The sequence below is a fragment of the Pholcus phalangioides genome, unplaced genomic scaffold (assembly GCF_987345545.1).
Source record: "Pholcus phalangioides strain wild (caught in Gottingen) unplaced genomic scaffold, Ppha-v1.0 ptg000028l_1, whole genome shotgun sequence".
Taxonomy (NCBI): Eukaryota; Metazoa; Arthropoda; class Arachnida; order Araneae; family Pholcidae; genus Pholcus; species Pholcus phalangioides.
Genome location: NW_028301618.1, coordinates 6999676 through 7022978, shown reverse-complemented (window position 1 = coordinate 7022978; position 23303 = coordinate 6999676). Strand labels below are relative to the sequence as shown.

Here is a 23303-nt window from a genome sequence, read left to right as displayed (position 1 = left end):
GTGGTTCTCAAATTTTAGTCATCCGCAACTACCTTGCCCTTATTCATGATTCATCCGCAGCACTCCAGAATAGTTTAGTAGATATTTTCACTTATAAAAGAACCACCCCAAAACATAAATGGGGGCACAATAATTATCTCTAACTAGCCACGACGCCTCTAGGAGTCGTGACACACATTTTGAGAAAAGCTATTGTAGGTTTGCACTTCGAAGATTGGGTAAACTATCATGATTTGTTCTGATAACTTTAAAACCAATAATAATCTTTAAGTAGGAAAATATTTTGTTGTACATAGCGGTAATGTAAACTGGTGTCCACATTTCAGTGTTATGAACTATTTCATACTGTGAGTCTTTCAAGTGTTCATCTAACTTCCCATTTGTATGTTGAATGACTAGCCAGACATGTTGGGATACTTAGTGGCAATATGTTTTTCAACCTTGAATGGGTGGCAGTGATATGTGCCAGAAGTTTGGGATAATACATCATGTTAATTATTTGCATCAAATATACATAGATTTTAAACATTGTAATGGTCCAAATAATTCCTTTTTCAGGTCACTGTACATCGTGCAGTGTTCCGAGGCCAGAGAGACCAGTCGAAGATGTTTTCATGAATAATATGGACAATTTCCTCCAGCAAGTTCCTAACCAGTTCTGTTCCAAGGGGTAAGAAATCGAGTTCATGTTCCATTTTCTCATATTTAAAGGCCATTGGATGTATGTAATGGATTGCCTGGTGATTATTGAGGAATAAACTAATTTATTCATTCTGCAGGGGTCGAGCTCAGTTTGCATCTGCCGTCGAAGTTGTGAGAAATGGTTCCCATTGGAAAGTTGGTGGTGAGTTTCGTTGTTATGACAACTTCTCTGTAATTCACGGGGACATGCATTTCCATCATTATTAATTTTTTTTAATTATATTTTTTAGCCACAAATTTCATGACGTACCACACAATTTTAAAGACTTCTGAGGACTTCTATGAAGCTCTCAGGTGGTCGAGAATGATCTCAGAATGGCTTACGGAAAAGATCAGGGAGAATGGTACCAATGATGTCAGGGTGTTTCCATACAGGTCTTGATAACTTAAATTTTCTGTTTTTGTAGTTTTTTTTTATGACTATGAACAAGTGTGTAGCATGTTGAGGCTGTCATACCCAATACATTTTTATTTGTTTTTGAACATTTTTCTGTTAATTTCTGTCCATTAATGTCTGTGCTCGTAGCTTTTAATGGTGTGTACTAAAGGGCTGTTCAAACAAAACTGAGTTTATTGAAGTTCATATAGAATATATATAGTGTAAGAAAATTCTGCTTTGGTCTGCTACAGTAAAATGCATTGAGTGCAGATGCATCTTCCACATGAAAACCATCTGAATGTGGGAAGATGATGCTAAACTGAAAATCTGTCTGTTCAGGTATGATTTTGCAATCATGCTCAAGAAAATAAGAGTAAAATGGAAGGAGGGCAACAAAATTTTAGTGTAGCCCATAGGTGGCGAAACCATAAATCTCCTTCTACCAGAGGATTTAGATTGTTTGATGTCCTGAGACATCCAGAAAGTTAGTTTTTGAATATTTATGCTGCAGCAGTATGGTAATAATAATCGGTTTGTGTATAAATCATTTGAATTTGCTGGTACGGCTGTTGTCTCATTTATAGTTCTTGCAGAGCATTTGCATTTTGGTGTGTGGTTTTACAGTCAAACCTTGATCAATCGAGACGTGGCTAGACCAAGTCGGTCGCATGTATTTTTTACTAGCGCATCACAGCACATGACTGGTGAGGAAACCAGCTAAACCTATCATTTTGTAAAAACAATTTTTTTTCAAAATTCTCAAATTTACCATCACGTGCAATTAAGATAGATTTTTTATTTGTGAACGCAGAAGGGCCTGATTATCAAAGTCTCAATTGACAGTTTCGAATTACCCGAAGTACTTTCCATAAACTTATTTAAAAAATTAGGTTGAGTGAAATGACTAATGCATTGTTTTGCATCATGAGAAACTCTTGCACAGAATGTTTATGCCAGTGTTTCAAAAAGTGGACAGTATCGTCGTTTACTGGGAGAAATGTACCAAAGGAGATGGAGAAAACCGTAGATTTAACATGGAATCCTATAGGTTGGTATATTGAAGGAGTGATAAGGGTTTTTTTTCAGAGGAAAACGATCAGACAAATGAATTTGTTAGATTTTGTAATGTACAATTTTTTTCTATCTGTTCTGTTGCTCACAAACACCATAGTGCTTCTTGAAATATGAAGGAGTGCTCGTTGACAAGAAGTCAAACTTTTTCCAAGCGATTTATGTGAAGTAATATTGTAAGCTATAAATATAAACATCATGTAAATTTATATTAATTTGATTTTTTGGGCAAGCATTTTTTCCCCCTCGAACATTGTATAGTTATTCATAAATCTTTCTTGTAAAATTTTCACTTTAGCCATTTCATTTAACCCTGAAATGGTATAAGGTCTCTATCAGAGTTGGGTCTGTGGTGCTTCAGAAAAAATTGCCCAGATATTTTAGACTGGTTGTCTCATTGGTGGTCGTAGAGCAAGAATGGCCTGATGTTCTTTAGAGCAGCAGTTCATAACCGATTCTCTGTGTGCATTTCCCAAGAGCTTTGCAGCCGCTCAAAGAAAATAAATCAGTAAATTTGATGAATAAATAAAAAAAGGCCTAAAAAGAGGTTCTGCCATATAAATTAAATCTAAATAGAGCTCCTCGAGTCAAACAGGGTTCCGCCATAGAAACTATATACTGAAAAGGACTCCGCGAATTAAGAAAAGGTTAAGAACCGTTACTTTAAAGCATTGTCCAGTCACGCAGCTTAGACACATCCCTAGTGACGTGAACCACTATCATTGGGTAAACATTTCAGAAAATCAATGAGTACTGAAGATGGTCCTTCGTCCTGAAGAATTCTTTCAATTAACAGCAACCACAGTAACATTATTAATCTATGATAGAAGTTTGGTTTATTTTTGAACAGCTCTTGTGCAATGTATAGTCAATATTTCAGTATCATTTGCAATTGTGTCTTGTCTCGCATTAGTAGTATAGACGAGTGATTTACCAAGATTGTGTGTGTATACAAGGCAAGCCATAATTCTCTTTCGAGAGGTTTATAGGTCTATTTTAATGTTCTATTTCAAATACTAACATTATCATGGGTGGAAAAAAGCTTGAGATTTTTATAGTTCTGTCTGGGTAAAACCAACTTCATAACACAAATACATGTTGTAAATTATATAAATAAATGTGTGATAAATTATATTTAATGTGCACAGATGTGGGCCAAAAAGTCAAGATAAATCATTCGTCTATAAAACTAAACAGTCCTAATGCAATAGATATGTGTGCTGACATTCATATCTTTACCGAATTTAGCATGTTTTTTGTTTGGTTTTTTGTGTCATTATTAATGTTTTTAAGCTTTTTTCTTCCCAGAGCAGGTTATGAGCAATCTTTTTTCCCTATTTTATCTCGAAATGTGCACGACTCTCCTGAATTACTGCTTCCTTCACCTTTTATTTTCTACCTCCTGTTTCGACCTTACTCGAAAAAATTTCCTCGCTGGATCTTCTGCAGTTTGATTTTTTTTACTTTTGTTCTCGTTTGTTTTCCCGCCTGTGCATGTGCTTTTATCATTATGTTGTCTTACCTCGTCACCTTCTGCTACCGAAACAAAAAAGTCTGTATCTTGATTCTTATATTTTTCCTACTGTTTGCTGCTCTAGTCTTGCGAATATAATAATGAAATGTTTGATATTCAATGTACCTGCCAACACCAGTGTAATTTTATTAAAAAGATTTTCCTGATCTATTTAAGATTCAGATTTTTATAATACATGAACAAGGATAATTACTTTTATTTAACCAGTGAACTGTACGCTTTTCTAACTTGCCTGGGTCCCTAAAACTGAAGATTGGAAAATGTGGTTCTTATCAAGAAGCATATTCATAATATAAAGAAGCACTTTCATAATATAAAGAAGCATATTCATTTCTTTAACAGTAAATGTTATCTTTCTACTTTACAGAGCAAATGTTCTCTTTCTATTTAACCAAGTCCGGGATTTTCTTTCTATCTAAGCATATTCTCTTTAACCAAGTCAATACCCTTTTTCTAATTGAATAGTCAGTAAGAAGGGAATAAAGAACCACAAATGATAAAATTACTTTTTTTACTCTAAAGTATCTCAAATCTTTGCTTTACATATAAATGGTAAGAAAAAAAAAACAGCAAAAGCCAGTCCCTAGAAGCAGATATAAGACCTTGGGGAAAAGCATAAGGTTTAAAAAGTTAATGTATTATTTGTATACTTTTCTATTTCTCAAAAGCATATCTTTCAGAAAGCATAAGCTTTCTAATTGAGCATATTCTTTCTTTTTTTTTAACTAAATGTTTTCTTTCCATCTGAGCCTATCTTTCTATTCTACGTTTTTTAATAAAGTTCAATCATATTCTCTTTAAACGAGTCGGTATCCTATTTCTAATTAAGTGCATTTTCTTTAAGCATATCCTTTCTATTAGCCTATTGTCTTTCCATTTCCATGTATCTTTGTAATTAAACGTATTCTTTTTAATCAAGTCAATATCCTGTAATTAATTGCTTTCTTTTAATATAATCAAAATCCTCTTTCTATCTAATGGTGTCAGTATTCTCCTTAAGCATATGCTCTTTCTATTTGAGCGTATCTTTCTAATCAAACATGAACTATTTAACCAATTCCATATCCTCTTATTTAACTGAATCGATATTTACTTAGCCTGGACTCCTACGGTATTCAATTGAGCTAGCACTTATGCTATTTAAAAGCTTGTTGAAAAAGACTAACAGTTCATGCGTGTTTTTAATTTTCTAAGCATTTTACATATTTCCTTGGACTGTTGAAGCCAATAATTTAAAGCAATGGCAGACCTGCCAACTCTCCCGATTTAGGTGAGAGACTCTGGATTTTTCATCCTTCCTCCCGCTCTCCGGATTTGTTAAAATTTCTCCGGATTTTTGCCAGAAAATTAGATTTTACGCGAGCTTTCACGTTGTCGTGGCATCAATGATTACCGTCGTCGTTAGGGAAAACACCCATAGAGGACAGCCGTAGTCATTTCTATCGAGCAGCCGTAAATAAGTCTCTGTGACCGTATTTAAGCAACTGGCAAAGACGCGACTTCGTTATCGTAGCGTTTATCTGCAATAATTTATCTGGGGCATGACCTTGGTTGCCGAAATTCCTGTATAATCGTTATTGTATTCCATTAACAGCCGTGCTGTAAACACATTTTTTCGTCCGCAGCTTTGTAATTTGAGTTTTTTTTAATCGTTTCTTCCGATTAAACATCTTCAGAAAGAAAATATAAAACTTTAAGCTATATACAGCTAAATATAAAGCTTTTAAGAATTCATATACATAAGATTATCAATCACTGATAGCATCCAGGAAAGGAAACATTCATACTTTATGAACATTATGTAGATGTGATTTCTCTATTCTGCATGGAAAGACACATGCAATTAAATTCTCCTCAGGGGCAATGCAGAACCTGTCTTGGGGGGGGGGGGGGGGAAGAATGTAACTTTTTCTTAATTTATTAAAAAAAATTCGAAATTTTTTTTTATATGAACTTTTTTTGATCGAGTCTATGAGTGTCAGGGGGGGGGGGTACCCCCCTTTGGAGAATCTCTGGATTTCAAAAGTTGGCATGTCTGCAATGGTGTTTGGCAGCTACATTTCCTTTTCATTGTAGATGGAGTGCTGATTATATTGCTAATTTGAGTAGAAATCCTTCAGAGGTAATCTCTAAAGGGATTAATGTTTCTTGTGTAGCTAATATTGCATTTAGCTTTCACAATTTACTACGTAGGGTGGAAACTATTGAGATCGTGGGCGAGTGTTCACATGGCCGATCACACTCCATGTTGAAAAGATTACAGGTCAGCAGAATTGCACTCTAGTGAAAAGTTCCTTTCTGAGTGATCTGTTTATGTACAGACATAATTCCATATATTCACAATATATATTGACAGAACACTTGCTTCTGATTTGATTTCGTTTGACTGTGAACTTTATCCAGTATGATTGGCACTCCATTCATATGGTAATGCATTATATGTCATTTGTGTAAATAGTTTTAAAACTGCTGCAACTGCTTTTTGTGTAACAGAAATGTGGAGCAGGGATGGGAAATTTCATTGTGGTGCTTGGTGTGTGTGTGTTTTTTTTTTTTTTTTTTGTTTCCCGGATTCAATTTGAGTATGATGCATTTTGAAACACATTTGAGTTGTGGATGGACATGTCTCTCAAAGTTGTTGGCGTAAACCAATAGGATTTCTCGGATGAAGGTGCCGTATCTATGACAGCTGTTGTTAAACTTTTGCCATCTGTTGCTCCCTTACCCTATTCATGCTTATCCACAGCAGAACGATCTAGAAAAAAAATGTAAACATTGAAATAAACGCACGTCAATATCATCAGCTGGTGATCATGCCCCTGATGAAGGTCCACCGTGCCCCTAGTAAGTCATGATTGATGCTTTTTCACTGGGCTATAGGTACAGTGAAGTACAGTATATTTTGTACTGTTGATTAGGGAGAGAAGAAGAGACAGAGAAATGTTTTTCTCTTATAGTTAACAAGGGACATAGAGAAAACAAATGTGGAATTTTATTCTAGATCACTGGGGTTTTCAGGATCTTTTGACTCGTGAGCACTTTTCATGTGTCCCCCCATCCTCCCAGGATACTTCAATAAGTACAGTAAAATCCCTTTTTAACGCACACCACTCGGATGCGGTCACCCCTCTTTTATGACCAAATAATTTATCCTCTTACAATAAAAGTATGCATTTCAAACCCCTGATTAACTGTCACCACTCTTTTACGAACAAATTTGGCCGCCACAGTGGTGATCGGCTGAAGTTGGTTTTCTGTGGTTCTCGCCAACTTAGGGGCAATTTCCCATGAAAAGTCTTAGAGTGCCACAGAGAGCAACAGTACAAATATTCAAACTTCACTCAGAATTTGTGATATATATGGCACCACTAAACAAGAAATCACGCACAACATTATATACACACTCTGACCATTAGGTTCACATACTCACATTTCTTGCACAACTCAAACGGTGGTAAATTGCCCTGAGTTGCGCTTTCTTCAGTTGAAAGAAAGATTTTTAGCTAAGGACCCGTAGTGTTTTTTTTATTTTGGTTCCCTTCTAATTGTTTTGGAACTGTATTAAAATTTTGAAGGAGAGAATTGGATCAGATTTCTTTTGAAGCGTTTTCTAAAAGCCATCACAAGATCAAGCAAACCCTGATCCCATTTCCACGGAAGATGTTTGCAGCAGATACAAACTTTATATGTTGTTACTCTATTACTATCGATTAGATCTGAATCTTGCTTGTCATGTACTGTTTTGTCCCAAAGCAGAATATGCCAAAATCTGTGACGCACGTGGCAAAAAACGTTATGGGGATATTTACCACAAAACATTTCCAGTCAGCCGAGGGCCTGTTGTAGAACAATGCAAAACATTCTGCTTTGGAGCCATTTTGTTCTTTTCTCTGTATGGACAATCCCGAATTTCCTAATATTGGGAACTTTTGGATCACCCTGGGGTGTTGAAAACAGAACCCGTTTGGCAGTTATGAATCATTTTGTCTGCGTCTATAACTAATTCTGCATACTAATCTATTTTTCTTTTCCCCTACCATTTCCGTGGAATGTTTTCACACAAACTACAGTATCGTGCACCCATTCTATGAGCAGTATCTTACGATGTGGCCGGACACGATCAGCAGCATAACTTACTCCCTTCTGGCGATATTCGTCGTGACTTTCCTGTTCCTCGGATTGGACATTTACTCCGCTGTGATAGTCGTCTTGACGATCATCATGATCACGGTCAACCTCATGGGCCTGATGTACTGGTGGAATATCTCGCTGAATGCCGTCTCCCTAGTCAATATTGTTGTCGTGAGTATATTCCTCTGTCACTTTACTTTCTGATCAAAATCCCTATTTTGCTGGCAATTATTCTAACCAAATATTTTGTTTTTTTTCCTCTTCAGGGTGTCGGGATATCTGTAGAGTTCTGTTCTCATCTGACACTCGCCTTTGCCGTAAATCCAGAACCGACTCGAGTAAAGAGGGCTCAGGCAGCCCTTCAGCGAATGGGCAGCTCTGTAAGTTGTTTCAATATTGATTTTTAACCTTTAGGAGAGTGTGGGCCACTTTATTGATTTGGAAATGTGTCGCGGGCAGCTTACACAATCTGTTTGTCTCGGGCCGCTTGAGTGATACGGAAATGAGACGCTGTTGCTTGAATGATCTGAAAATATTTTGCAGCAAACTTAAGTGAACTGGAACTGTACCACAGGTCACTTGGCTGATATGTGAATGTACTGCGGGACACAAGTGATCTGACAAATGTGCCACGTGTTTAAGTGATCTGGGAGCATGTCTTGAGCCACACAAGCGATGTGAAACTGCACAAGGGTTGCTTAAGGGATCTTGAAATGTGCCGCTTACCCAATTTTTATGAAATTATTTACTTGATTAATTGAGCTTGCAAGCCACATCAGATGACTCAGAGGGCCACATTTGGCCCGCAAGCCATGGGCTGAGCATGTATGATTTGAGTGCTTTAAACATATTGGTAGAGTATTTTATAACTTTGCAGGGCTCCCACTCATCCTCCTTTTTGGTAAAATGTCCTACTTTTGTCCTACTTTCTCGGTTTCGTCCTACTTTTCCATCAAATCCTATCGACAAAATTTGTGTAATTGATTTTAATTGAGCAGGAAATCATTGATATATTACCAAATATTACAAATGTTGAAGAATGCAATTAATGATTCTGCCAAAGCAGAAATTTTATCATTTTTAAGGTTATTTGGAGGAGGGGGGGGTGGTGTATGTGGACCATTTGATTGATTTAATTTTTCATTTGCAGACCCGCCAACTCTCCCGATTTAGGCGGGAGACTCCGGATTTTTCATCCTTCCTCCCGCTCTCCGGATTTTGGCAGAAAATTAGATTTTACGTGAGCTTTCACGTTGTGGCGTCAATGATTACCGTCGTCGTTAAAGAAAACTCCCATAGAGGACAGACGTAGTCATTGCCATCGAGCAGCCGTGAGAAAAGTCTCTGTGACCGCATTTAAGCAACTGGCAAAGACTTCGTTTTCGTAGCGTTTATTGGCAATCATTCATTAGGGGCATGACCTTTGTTGCCGAAATTCCTGTATAATCGTTATTGTATTCCATTAACAGCCGTGCGGTAAACACTTTTTTTCGTCCGCAGCTTTGTAATTTGAATTTTTTTAAATCGTTTCTTCCGATTAAACATCTTCAGAAAGAAAATATAAAACTTTGAGCTATATACAGCTAAATATGAAGCTTTTAAGAATTCATATACCCAAGATTATCGATCACTGATAGCATCCACGAAAGGAAACACTCGTACTTTATGAACAGTATGTAGGTGTGATTTCTCTATTCCGCATGGAAAGACTGACATGGAATTATATTCTTCTCAGGGGCAATGCAGAACCTGCCTTGGGGGGAATAATGGAACTTTGTCTTAATTGATTAAAAAAAAATAATTTATGAACTTTTTTTTTTTGATCGAGTCTACGAGTGTGTGTGTGTGTGGGGGGGGGGAGATGGTACCCCCCTCGGGAGAATCTCCGGATTTCTGGATTTCAAAAGTTGGCACGTCTGCATTTGCTTAGTTTGAGGGTTCAACAAGTATAGTAGTCATTAAAAACTTCTGTCTGGATGGAAAAATAATTTTGTATATATTACTTCATGGTCTTGGATAGTAACTTTCATCATTCAAAATTATGGTGCAAATAGGTGAAACAACAATTTGCATTTGAAAACAGTTGGATACATAGACCTATTCTAGGTTTGGTGATTCTGATGCTACCCAATAGCATTCAGTTGTCTTCTGTATTTTTAAGGCATGAACAATATTTACAATGCGCAGCAAAGAGCTAGAAATGGAAGTGCTTCATTTGTCAAAAATGATTACACTGGCATTGAACAGTAAAATGTGAACAAATCCCTTTTTGAAAAATTATGGACAATGCAGTAAAACAGGTTCACCTTGCCTTATTTACATCGGATCTTGTAATCTACACATTTTGCACTGGTCTCGAAGGAGCGTCATTTTTAAAAAACGTACGTCTTCAAAATTTGCTGTGCCTTGTCGTAGAGAGTTGACAAGCTCTGCACTTTAGAAGACTCCATAAAAAGAATGTAATATACATATATGAGGAGAGACAGCAAAGAATTATCTGTGGTTGTTAGTGCAATGTTTTGGCCAAAAATTGGTTTTGCAACCAAGTCATTTTTCATTTTGCTTTGGCTTGAGTCAATCTAATAGGAAACTGAAATAGTGCTATGAAAAAAAAAAAAGTTAATTCAAAATTAATTTTTTTTTTTTTTTTAATTTGAATTTTTTTTAGGAATTTTTTTCTATTATGCTATGATTATGTTGTCTATGGGGGGTTACCCTCCCCCATCCTACTTTTTAGTCACGCGTTTTCCTACTTTTTCTCATTTTTTGAGTGGGAGCCCTGCTTTGTCTTTTGCTGACATATTTGTTTTTTTTTTACAGATCCTATCGGGTATAACCCTCACGGATTGCGGTATACTGGTGCTAGCTTTTGCAAAGTCCCAAATTTTCCAAGTGTTCTATTTCCGGATGTATGTTGGTATCATCGCATTCGGGACGCTTCATAGCCTAATATTTTTACCTGTGCTGCTCAGTTTAATAGGTGGGTACATTTTATTTTGTTCTTGATGCATAGCTGCGTGTGTATCATGGAGAGGCCCCAGATTTTTTTAAACCCTACAGATCTTGTTACAAGTTGGGTTGATAAATGGATAAATCTCATTATTCAAGTTTGTTTTTTATTTCCCACAGGTCCACCAGTCAACAAGCAGAAAATGTACGACCACATCCAGTTGCAGAATATGGTCTCTCAGGCTAGAATATCTCCTGCCACTGACGTAAGTTTCTCTCTTTCTCGTTGTTTGTAACTTTGCACTGAAAGAAACACTGAACAACTACTTCACGATAGAACCTCCCCCCCCCCCCCCCGGTCCGTTATTTTCCCTTGCACAGTAATTAAGTTTTCTTTGAGAACTTTATAATTTTTTGATTGAACATTAGGTATTATCCTGGTGTAAAAAAAAATGTTTTTGAACTGTAATAAAAACACACTAAATTCTTTCTTACAAATTTGTTACAATCTCTTGAAATGGAGGGGGGGGGGGCATTATTGGATATGCTGCAGCTTTGAAGTAGCTATGAGCATTAAAAAATTTTATTTTTCAAGCCATATGAAACCACAGCTCTATTACGAGGAAATTTATGCGAGAAATTACAGAATGAGTAATCAATTTTTAATTACATAACATATAGTTTTCGAGTGATGAATGTCCCAATCGCATGCCCGGATCCCTATGTCTATCCAAGTTGACAGACAGCAAAAGGAACAGACGTGAAACTAATTTTTCACAAGGCATTTATTCAGAGCCGCAACTAGATGGTTGGTCACCCGGGGCAAGTGCATATTTTGGTGCCCCCTGTAACGTTGAAGGTAAGGTTTGAGAATGAAATTTGTGGGAGTTAGGCGATCAGCCCAAAGTGCTAAGGGGAAAGCGGCAGTATTTGAGAAGGTAGCGCGATTGAGAACAATCATTAACACCTTTTTTCTCATGAGCATTAGGTGGTTGTGAAAGGCATTCTCTTGAAGGATAGCAATTGGCAGGAAGTTCCATAACGAGTTTGTCGAACCAGCCAAACTGTTCGGTCGTCTTGAGACTGAAGTGCCATATTGGAGCATGGTCGTGATTATATACAGCTCCTAAATCACTAAAAATCCAAATGAGGCACAACGCACATGTGTGCCTATCGACATCAGCATTCCAAGCGGCAACTTTGGAAAGCAGTTTCCCACTAGAGTAGTTCGTAACACGTTGCTGGCACTAAAAACACATCCATAAGTAAAACAACTTTAAATTGTTTTCAGTCAACACAATAAGAACTTCAGTTCAGTCAACAAACAATAAGAAATTGCTTATTATAAACAAGTAATTGTGAACAACACAATACATGCACAACATTACGCAGACATAGCATAAACTCAAAATAAATATAATGTATGCATTTTTTATTATTACAAAAGGTCGGGCAAGCGTCAAACAAAGACATGTTGCAACACAACTCAACAGTGAGACTAATCAGTCATAATCGATCCCGCCCATCACGTTACTGATTATGAACAGAACAAAATAATTATATACATTTTCTAATAGCAATATGGCCCAATCCCATACACTCGCGCCGGGTAACAAGTATTGTCACACCATGCCGTATAGCTTCTGAAGACTGAGTTTTTTGAATATCGAAGTGTGTTAGGAAATTATTTACCCATGTCATTCGATTTATTGCCGGATTAGTCCTTGTTACGTTAGATAATAATTTGCCTGATACTACACTGGTGTAAGAAATTAAGAGAATTTGCAGACTTAGTCGATTATCTCTAGAACTACTTTTAGTACCGATTTTAATGAAATTTGATATGCACATACATTGATACAATACAAAACAAATAACCATTCAATAATTGTAATACACGCGCATGATCGTGCGTAACACTTGCTGGAGTCGGAAGGTATGAAACAGCGGTTGCAGAATAAACAAAAAAATTGGTTAATAGGGAGTATGGTCCCCTCTTACAGATACACGGGTGTCGCAGCGTGATTTCATACTTGAAATAAGGCAGTTTATCATTTCCTGTGGCAATTAGTCCCACTCATTCAGCAACGCTGTTTTCATTCCCTTCTCGGAGGGGGGGTTGCGAGACGCTGGGCGTTAAATTGAACTCTCTACAAATCTGGACTTGAGATTGGCCTGCTTCTAGCCTCCCCACAATTCGCCACCTCATTCCATCATCTAAACGTTGGTGGTTACTCATTTTTACTGTTACAATTTGAAATTAACCGATTGCTGCAAAATAACGCCAAGAAATTCGCCGAGGTGTGCTAGCGAACGAAATGCGTCTTAACTTACGCACGCTTATAAAGCCTGTTTCTCTACTGGCTCCGCCTACACGCACGCGTACCCTTACGTATTTGACGTACAAGATTTGCGTTTTTGTCTAGAAGCAGTGGTTTTACATTCAGTTCAGTTCTTTTCATGAAATTCGATGAAATATGCAAATTCTCTTAATTTATTTCACTAGTGTATGGGCATGTTAGTTTTCCCTATTCGACTATAGTAATTCTTAATAATCGTTATCGTTCTTTTTGCAGGCATCTATGTGAACTCAGAAAGGAAGAGTATGCTAGTTTTGCCGTTTCATCGGTCAGTTTTACTGTGATGCTAGAAGCAAAATGAAAATAGATATATCTGAACAATTGTTTTTTCTCTCTGTCACACCTTCGCATCGTTCTGTTGTGCGTGTGATTTATTTGTCGTCGTCGTCATCATCGTCGTCTGCTTTCTTTTCATTGTGTCCATCTGCAAAAGAAGATGCGAAGTGTTTCGGAAGAAAGTGAAAAAAAAACACTGAAAAAACATTCCACGAAATAATTCTCCTAGCGGATGCCGTTTCTGTGTCAATGGGACGGTTCGCCTTTTTTTGCGTAATTATGTATTTAAAAAAAATGAGCATTTAGTGTGACGGAGAAAAGTATTATTGTAGGATTATATTGTCTTTGATGCTTTATATTGCATTTCTTTTTTTTCTTTGTCATGTGCCGTTTTCTGATTTTTTAGGACCCTTCTCTCAGTAGTATTTACTATCCATCGCATTTCTTTTTATTCTTTAGTGTATGTCGTTCCCTGTACCTATTTCGAGAGCGCTTTTTTTTAAGAGCTGAATCGTATTTAATTTTGTATTATGGAAATGTTTCGGTTAATGTGTCGTTGTCCCCACCAGAGAGTACTTAAAACTTATCGTCTAACGCATGTTAGTATTGAATGTCGCAAATATATATGAGAAATCGTATTTATGCGTTAGGCCGATAGTCTGTTTCTGGGTTCACAGCTGATCGCTATACATATACTTGTCTCGTTATCCCGGAAACGTTCCGACCTTTGTTTTCTTGGATGGGTTCCATTTCTATCTTTTCATGAATATTTGTAACCAAACCTTTACCGAAACGTTTCAAATTTTTTTTCTACGGCGAACTAATGAACGACAGTATGTAAATATATAAAGTGTACTTGGGCAGCAAGAATTGTGAACACCCACTGTTTCGGGTAGCACTGCTGTGTGGGCAGTAGGAAATGCATAGCATCAATGTTTGCCACTACATTTACCAGCAATTCAGACATGAAAGCATTGTGGGGGGGGGGGGGGGGAGACTCTGCAAATGTGCTTAATATACGTAGGTCACCCAGTATGAGCTTCATGGTACTCTTTCTGCATCTTCATCGTATTGATGTCACTGATATGAAACACTCGCTAATCTCAGGTTGCTCATTCCATACTGTTCCTGCAGTTATTTTTCACCCCACCCTAGTGAGGATTCTCAGTATAAAATGTAGGTCACCTAGTACACATGTTGATGAGGCTCTCCACAGATTTCGTGGTATTCTTTTCCTGTTTCTTAAGTCGTCATATTTTATTGCAAATGTCAAACCATTCGCTCATGTTTCTCATTTTTTACTGTTATTTCTCATCCCCGGCTCTAGTGAGGATCCATCCTGAGCGTAAAATATGGGTCATGGATCCTGAGCGTAAAAGATGGGTCATGCAGGGCACTCTGATGAGGCTCTCCCAAGACTTCATAGTATTCTTTTCCAGTTTCTTACGCCATCGTATTGTGATCACAAATATCAGAGCAGTCGCTCGTGTTTCTTATTTCTTACTCTTCCCCCTCTCTAGTGAGGATCCTGAGTATAAAAGATGTCACACAGGGCACTCTGGTGAGGCTCTCCAGACTTTACAATACTCTTTCTGTTTCTCGAACTGGATTTGAAAGATATGTTACCCAGGGTGTGCTGATGAGGCTCTCATTGTTCGCGCAGTGATTTCTCTTTCTCGAGTGAGGATCCTAAGCATTAGAGATCGGGCTGGCAAGTTTTATGGTGCTCCTTTTTATTTTTCTGAGGAGTCTCATTACAATAGGAGATGAAAGCACTCGCTGTGTGATGCTCGTGTATCATTTCCTACTGTTCCTGCAGTTATTTCTCACCTGTTTCTCTAGTGAGGATCCCGAGTATTTAAAGGGTACTAAGAGTTGACATTCCCCAATCGCGTGCATCATATGCTGTCGTTTGTTGGCTCGCCATGAAACTAGTCTCGTAACTTAGCGATAAAACCACACTTGGTTATCCTGTGAGAAGAGCAGTGTCCCGATGCTGTTTTAATGTCACCAGTGCTTTTGTATCTTGAGATTCGTCAATGTATAAAGGTATTCGATTTGAACGGCAGAAGCCAAGGTATATCTATGCAATTGACTGATTGAGCATATATTAATTTTTGCTGAAAAATAACGACAGAACATTACATTCATTCATACTGGTATGTACATCTTATTGGTTACGATTTAATCCCATCCAATCATCTGTATATATATAAAACGACGAAAGACAACCCTGACCTTGTAAATAATCGATCTTGTCATTGGAGCTTCAATTTCTTTTTGTTTTGCGTGTAACAATACAAGAAAGCCTAAAACATGGAAATGATATTTGGATAAATGCTCGTCGCTCTATGGGCCGGACCCTTGTTCTATTTGCCTCGAAAAATTTGTGTTCCGCAATTTTTTGGTACGGAATCTCGAATTGATTTGCCTTGATGCTATCTTTGCATTTTTTTTAATATATACATGTGTAATTGAGCATTTTTAAATATATATATATACATGAATGTGTGTGATGTGCGATATCAAATCTTTAGACCCGGCGTGCGATCATTATTATATCTAGTTTTGTGATACTGCTGTGTCCGAGTTCTTTTTCTTTCCCGCCCCCGAGAAATCTCATCGCATTTGTTCGGCAGATTTTCGTTCTAATTTATAGTCTACATTATTTTTTTTCTTTTCGTGATTGTGTATTTGTCAACTATGGATGTGTGTCGATTATTAAAAATTCTAATTTATTTAGTTTAAAAATGTTTGATGTCGTGTTTTTAAGTGTGATGTCTGATGTTTCTGTTTTTCTTCGTCGGATCTGTTTCGTCTTGAATTTTTTTGAATTTTATTTCTATGGCATTAATGATAGTGATCTACAGACACTGGCAGTGTTAAGGCTGAGACACGTTACACTAATGTGATGATTCGTTGTGACTCCGAATTTGTGGGAATTCCACGCCACTGAATTTCCACGAATCAGAATCCACAACGTCTCCGGTGTTGCGTGATAATCACGTCGCGTCATTGTAGTGTGTTTCTGCTGCCTTTAGGCCTCAACATTCTTCAATACATGCATTTTCAAACCAATAACTTTATGAACAACAGATCTGCCAACTCTCCGGATTTAGGCAGGAGACTCCGGACTTTTCACCCTTCCTCCTTCTCCGGCTTCTTCACACTTATTTTAATCTAATTTTCATTGCAGAATATGCGTAGTGCATGATACATGCACGGGTAAAAATTAATTTGGTTTAATGAAAAGAAGAAAGAGGTTATAAATTTTTCCATATTTATCAGACTTTCTAATTTTATTTGGGAATTATGCATAATTGCCGGTAAAAGTGATAAATGTAGCGATATTTAATCAAACTTTCTTAATCGAGACGATTGATGATTATGCATAACCCCCGGTGTATCACTTTTACACACAGTAACATGTACGAACTAGTTGCGACCGAAGTCAACGTCGTATAAAAGAGGTTCCACTTTATATTTTACCTTGCAGCATTGACACTATTCCACGGGGGATTTCTCAGGTGATTCCTACAACATATTACTTTAAGGGTTATCTAGAGCAATGTTTCTCAACCTATAATGGGCATAGGTAGACATAATTTAATTCTGAATGAATGAAAAATTATCGAATTGATATTGGTAAAAACGGGGTATCTGTTTAAATAAAAAGTTACCCCTTTATATAGTTACGGTCACCATACATCATCGAGGAAAATGCGATCCTAAATATGGGATATCCCTAAACTTCGCCACAAACTGCAATTTATTGCCCTAAATGCAATTCAGTAATTCTATTGCTGAAGGGTGGGAAAATAAAGGGCCGGCCGCTACAAATCGCAATTAGAAAAAAAAAAACATTTCACGAAAATATATTCACATGATTTTTAAATATTTAATATATTATTAAATTGATATCTAATTTATAATTATTTTTTAATATTTAAGTGGTTTTTTTTAAATCTCTATGTTGGAAATGAATAAGATTTGATTTGATCGGATCGCCATATTTCATTGAGAAAAGTACGGCAAACTGGGATCTTTTAAATAGGATAAAATGCTAGACATCGCCAATTGCGATGAAATACGTTGCCAAAATTAGGAACAATCAACTATTGTTACTTAAAATTGCTAAAAAGAAATGAATTCTATACTTTTTTTGTCATATTTACCGTGATATAATTTATATGGAAGATTCGTTGGGGCGACTTCTTAATATAATTCATATATGCATTATGAAAACACTTTGTATCCACATGACTTTAGTAGATATTAAGAATCCAAATAAACTTGAGAAGCGGGACAAATGTATAAAAGAAATCGAAACAACCAAACTCACAGGAATGCCCCGTAATACGGGACACAAGTGCTCCGTCAATGTGTTCAGACATTATTCTTAGGTTAAGAAAGCAGGAGCATGCACAGTTTGAGGGCTGGCTCCATGGGACTTTGATATCGTTTCAACGTCTTCAGAGATCATTCATATTGTCTTGGGATTTCTCGGACTTTGGAAATTCTTTCAAAGATTCTTGAGGACACTAATCGTTGTTTCAATGGTCTCACATAAGAGTAATAAAAGTCGAGAAAGCTCAATACGAACAAAACTAAAGAAAAACAGCGGATAGTATACGATTTTGAACACGCGGTTACAGTGAATGATGCTAAACTGAAGATATGTGAATATTGGAATAAGGGGTTGTCTAGGCGTTCATGACAATTGGTGCATGCCGGTACTTTATAACAGTGTTTCTTAATCTTATTTTGCCCGTGGCCCCCTTTGAGCCATATTTTTTTCTCGTGGGGCTCCCATCTAGAAGCAAGAAAGACACTTTATACATATTGAAATGATTTTTTCAGTGAATTTATACTGAACGAAAATTTTGCAAAGAAAATTGGCCTCCAGACCACTAGCCTAGAATTTATTGATCTCCCCGCTAGTCCGAGTTCGATCAGGACCGTCTTAATGTCATGCCCCCCCCCCCCCCAACCCCCTCCTTAGGCAAAGTGATTCTATGGTAGTCCCATACTTTAGCTGGAAATAAACAGCCTACATATTTCCTCTATTTATTTTCAAAATTTATTGTTCTATACAAAATATCGTAAGGTGGGGCCACTTACGGGCATAAGGCCCCTCACAAGAGTGGGACTGACAGAGCTACAGCCCGGGGCCTAATATGGTTTTCATCATTTTTTTTTTTCATACAATAAATTTCACATAGGGAAGGGGGTCTGAAAAATTTAGCCGGGGACTTGAGAAAAACCCCATCTTAGGGAACTTGTTGCAAAATGTAGGTGGTGAGGCCTAGGTGGGTCCATGCCCTAAAGAAGGCCCTGGTTTTATGAGTGGTTTTGTTTGACCATACGTCCCGTATTTCCCGGGACAGTCCCAGTATTTTCTGTTTTTTGGCAGTCCCGACTTTTTGACAAAAGTGTCCCGGTTTTTTCCGTATTTTGAACGAAGCCTACTTGAATTTTTATTCTTTATTGAAGTCAAGGATTGAAATTATTTTTCAACTTATAAATTATATTATGATAATTACAACTATAAATGAGAATATTAATCTCCCACATTTGTCTTGGTGAAGGTTTTTTTTCGTGGAATTCATTTTAATCCACTGCAATCAGCAGTAATGCTGCATTTCCTGCCATTGTGATTTTTCCGTTATTTCAGCAATATTTGGCAACTTTGTTCGGTTTTGGCGTCATTTTTGGCGATAATTGCCGATGTCCCGTATTTGGAATCCCAATTTCCCGTATTTCTCTCGAGAAAATATGGTCACACTAGGAATGTGGTAAAAAACCGATAATTTTTTTATTTTAAAATAATTTAACCGTAAAAAAGTAAGTTAGAAAAAACAGTAATATTTAGGAAAGATCCTTCTACGGAGTGTTGTGACGTCATCGCTGAGAGATTTGGAGAAAACTTTTTAGGGTGACGTATAAGAAAATGTTGAATTTTTAGGAAAGGTCCCTCTTATGATAATTTAAGGACGACCCCCCCCCCTCCCCTCTTAACGTTGGAAACTTTAATCTTCGTCATCTCAGTGTGAGCTCTTATTTTCTAGGGTGCTTGGGGGGGGGGGGGGAAAGATGGCGTTGAAAACTTTTTAGGGATAGGGGTTTGATGTCTTGGAAGACACCTGATGATGATGAACGCCAGGGTCTCTGCCACCGGACTTACCCCGTTGCCGAGATCTCTTCCAGCCCAGCTTTGTGGCAGAGTCTGGAACAAAGTGAGTGCACCTAACAGTCTGAGTGTGTAGCTAGTGTTGTGTATGGTATTTCAGTGCTGCCATCTATACTTCAAATTGTGAGTGAAGTGTAATGATTGAATATTTGTAACGTTGTAGGCCTGATGCTCTCTGTGGCGAGACTTTTTAACGGGGAGATCGGCTCGAAGTTGGGAACCACAGAAAACCAATTTCAGCCGACCACCACTGTGGGGTTCGAACCCGGATCCTCGCATCGCGAGTCCGTCACTATGACCACTCGACCACCACAGCGGCCTTGGAAGACACCTGTATACAGAGGGTGACGTCATTGTTGAGACTTGAAAAGAGTAATTTAGGAATGACCCCCCCTCTTACGTCTCAAGCTGAGGGAAAGACAAAAATAGCGACTGACGTCATCGCAGTGATTCAACAATTCTCTTATCACGCAAGTTTAAGAAAATCTCTTATGACTCATGTGTGTGCTGGCTCCATCATAGTGGCTGCTCTGACGCAGAACTGTCAAATTGCCTCTACTGAGGTGAGTACCGTATTTATAGAACTCCGGCTCGACCTTCAGCCACATTAATCCGGATAGTCCGGAGTATACTGTAATAACTCAAATCATTAGTTTGGGGGCCCCGGGTATAAAACAATACCCGAATGATAAGGCGACTAGTGATTCCTGACTAACTTCCATCATCCGTGATTCCAATAAACGGTGGCTACTGTATTTCCCAAATTCTATTCAATCGAACATCCGCCGACTTTGCGCCGCAGTCACGTGAGCGAAAGTCACCAGAAGAATATAGACGAGGCGGTTTTTAGGAAAAAAGTAATTTTTGTTTTTCGTTTCCGTCTTATCTCTAGGCGAAATGAATAGAGATAAGATGAGTCCCGAAACTGGAATATGGACTCTAAACTAAAATTGCTTTGAATATGATAAGTGGAAGCGTCACTTCGCAAAAGCATTGCTGCTCGAAAGATCGACGACATTCGGTGGTGTCTGTTGAAACATGGCAGACTATTCGCGTCCAGACGAAGTTTGCCAATACTCCTACGTAAATCCCTACATCGACACGACTCATTTCAGAATGATCTTAGACGATTTCGTGATGATGGTATGCAGACATTCCTCCTCGAGATCTCTCACGAGTCCGGTATTCCCGAGCCGGGACGCCAGCGAGTACAAATGGAAACTGAAAGTGACTTCGACGATGGGAAACTATGACGATAACGGGATCTGGACCACAATATGCATTACACTGGTCGGAGCACCGGTGAATACGGACTATGTAGAGGCCAAATGCTTCGTCTCGTTGAAGTATGGCGACTCGTTTAAATTCAAGGCAACAAAGTCCAAAGAATTTCACATGCGAGAGGAAAATCGAATTGTGACTTTCGCTTTGCCATCACAGAGTTCTGCTCGCGATGAAATGTTGGTCATCGATTCTCACTTGAAAGTCTATTCCCCGGACGCCAAGATGGAAACAATCGTCTCGTATCCGCTCTAGGGACTTATGTCGGAGTGACATTTACGTGAAAGCCACGTGGCGATGTAAACGGTACTGTCGAAAAACTTTTCTGTTTTAATTACTTCTCATTGGAACGATATGATTAAGATTTGTTTTCAAATGTCCTCTGATTTCCGTAAACTTTAAATTTCGAATAAATCGTGTGGCTAAAACGATAAAGAGCTATTCCTACTTGACTTTTCGAATTACCTGTGGTACGCGAACAACCGGTGAATCGTTGTCTGATCGCTACATCGATACTTCTTTGCTAGCTACGCTCAGGCCATCACCTCCTAGAGATAGAAGGCCACTGCAGTGTTTGCCATAAATGGCATTCAGACTACCTAGAAAGTTTGCCACACAGCATCGTATTTCGTTTTTTCTTATTTTGGCATCGAATCTTCCTGATTACCTCACAAAAGCCGCATTGTGAGTGGATGTGGGGCATAGAAATCGCCAATTCTGAGCTCGATCATTTCTTTTCCTCACAACATTGACACTGGCACAGGAATTTTTTTTCCCTGAATATTCTGAGGGAAAATAGACTACTTACTGACGTCACAGGCAGAGTGCGGAGGCCTTCTATCTCTAGGAGGTGATGCTCAGGCACGAATCCTTCAGGTTGAAAAAGGTGGCTAATTTTTTTTTGAGACGCTTGCAGGTAGGTCGTGCGCCAACTCTAAATATTTATACAATTCACGTGCGTCTTTGCAGCATATCTTTCGCGAAGATGCATTTTATGAATATACAGGGTGAACGTCACCATTCTCTTCCTCACTCTGTTTCCGAAGGCGATGAATTTCAATGTTGATTCTTCGGGAGTATTGCTGTAGTTCGCCTATTTGTAGCTTTTTGACTTATTTCAGGATGGTTTTTTCCTGTAGGTCACTCTCTAATTTTCGATTGGTATAGAGCTTCTTTTGGTTTGTGAGTTCCTCAAATAGGGAGCATATGAACAGTTTTAAGGATTCGATCTGATTATAGAGAGAGAACGCCTCGTTTATTACGATAGCAATATTTTTCCTTTCACTCGGCAGTAATATCCAAGGGGGCGTAAGATTGTTGCAAGATTCACAGTAGCAAAACGTATGTTTGACAAATATGTGAGATGAATATGTGTTTATATGACTATAGTATTAGTTATGACATTAATCATATTATGATAATTATGACCAAGTCATGAAAAAATCTTGATTTCAAAATTTAAGTAAGGCCTCATTGAAAATAAGAGAGAAAACAGGAAATTTTTCATTAAAAAGTTGGGACGTCCAAAACTACAGAAATGCCCCGTAAAATACACATCGCATGGTCACACTATACATAAAAGTTTCTGGCCCGCGAATAACAGAAATGTAGCATGTCTGGTCCGCGGACTGAAAAGTTTGCGCACCACTGGCTTATTGCATGAATTCGTGTGAGGATGACTTACATGGGGGCAAAAAAAAAAGTTTTAGAAACCAGTAGTTTTAAGCGTGTGTTGCCATCCCACATTTTAGAAGTTCTTACCAACATTTGGTCAAAAATTAGTACATTTATGGTGATGACTCCACATTCAAAACTGCCAGACCTTTCTTGTTCGGGCCACTGCACCAATTTGGCTCAACTTGGTTTCCTGTCGTTTTCTAACACACAAGGACAAATGCAAGAAGTCTCCCCTCTGTGGGAAGTCCCTTGCAACAGTATCAATACCCACACATTATTTCTCAAAACTGGGTTCATGAAGACTGAAATTGAATATGACCTTTCATTTTTGTATAATTAAATTCTCAACTCTGTCAGAGGTCTGTCCGCGGACCAAAGGTTGAGAAACACTATTCTAGAGAATATGAATAAATTGTGTTTCAAGGGTTTCTTATAAACATGGATATTACTTCGAGGGCGTCCCAGAACCTCGAAAAAGATTTCAAGAACTCTGTAGAACACATGAATATCATTTCGAAGACTTCCTAGTGCTATGGCGTCGATAGCCATCGCTATCAGATGAAGCGGGAGAGTTACAATTTCCTGCCCAATAATAATAAGAGAAAAGGGAAAGGGGCCTTTAGCCATTTAAATGTACAAAACATGCTCTTTTGCCTCAATCATTAACACTCCTTAATTTTATGGCCACTTACTTAAAGGGCCCCTTCAAAGATTGCGTAATAACCGCTCCGTATTCTTTTCTCTCTCTCCCCC

The 23303-nt window shown here is 38.0% G+C and overlaps 1 protein-coding gene across 2 annotated transcripts in view; it reads left to right on the top strand.

Moving 5' to 3' along the window:
* LOC149067862 (NPC intracellular cholesterol transporter 1-like) overlaps positions 1–16153 on the top strand; it is a 61119-nt gene extending 44966 nt beyond the window's left edge. For both annotated transcript variants that reach the window (XM_089252101.1, XM_089252100.1), the window contains 8 exons: positions 559–670; positions 780–844; positions 933–1077; positions 7757–7988; positions 8084–8197; positions 10638–10797; positions 10947–11032; positions 13343–16153. In XM_089252101.1, the coding sequence (XP_089108227.1) occupies positions 559–670; positions 780–844; positions 933–1077; positions 7757–7988; positions 8084–8197; positions 10638–10797; positions 10947–11032; positions 13343–13354 (926 nt within the window). In that variant the 3' untranslated portion in view covers positions 13355–16153. The remainder of the gene's footprint in view (positions 1–558; positions 671–779; positions 845–932; positions 1078–7756; positions 7989–8083; positions 8198–10637; positions 10798–10946; positions 11033–13342) is intronic.
* The last annotated feature ends 7150 nt before the right edge of the window (positions 16154–23303 follow it).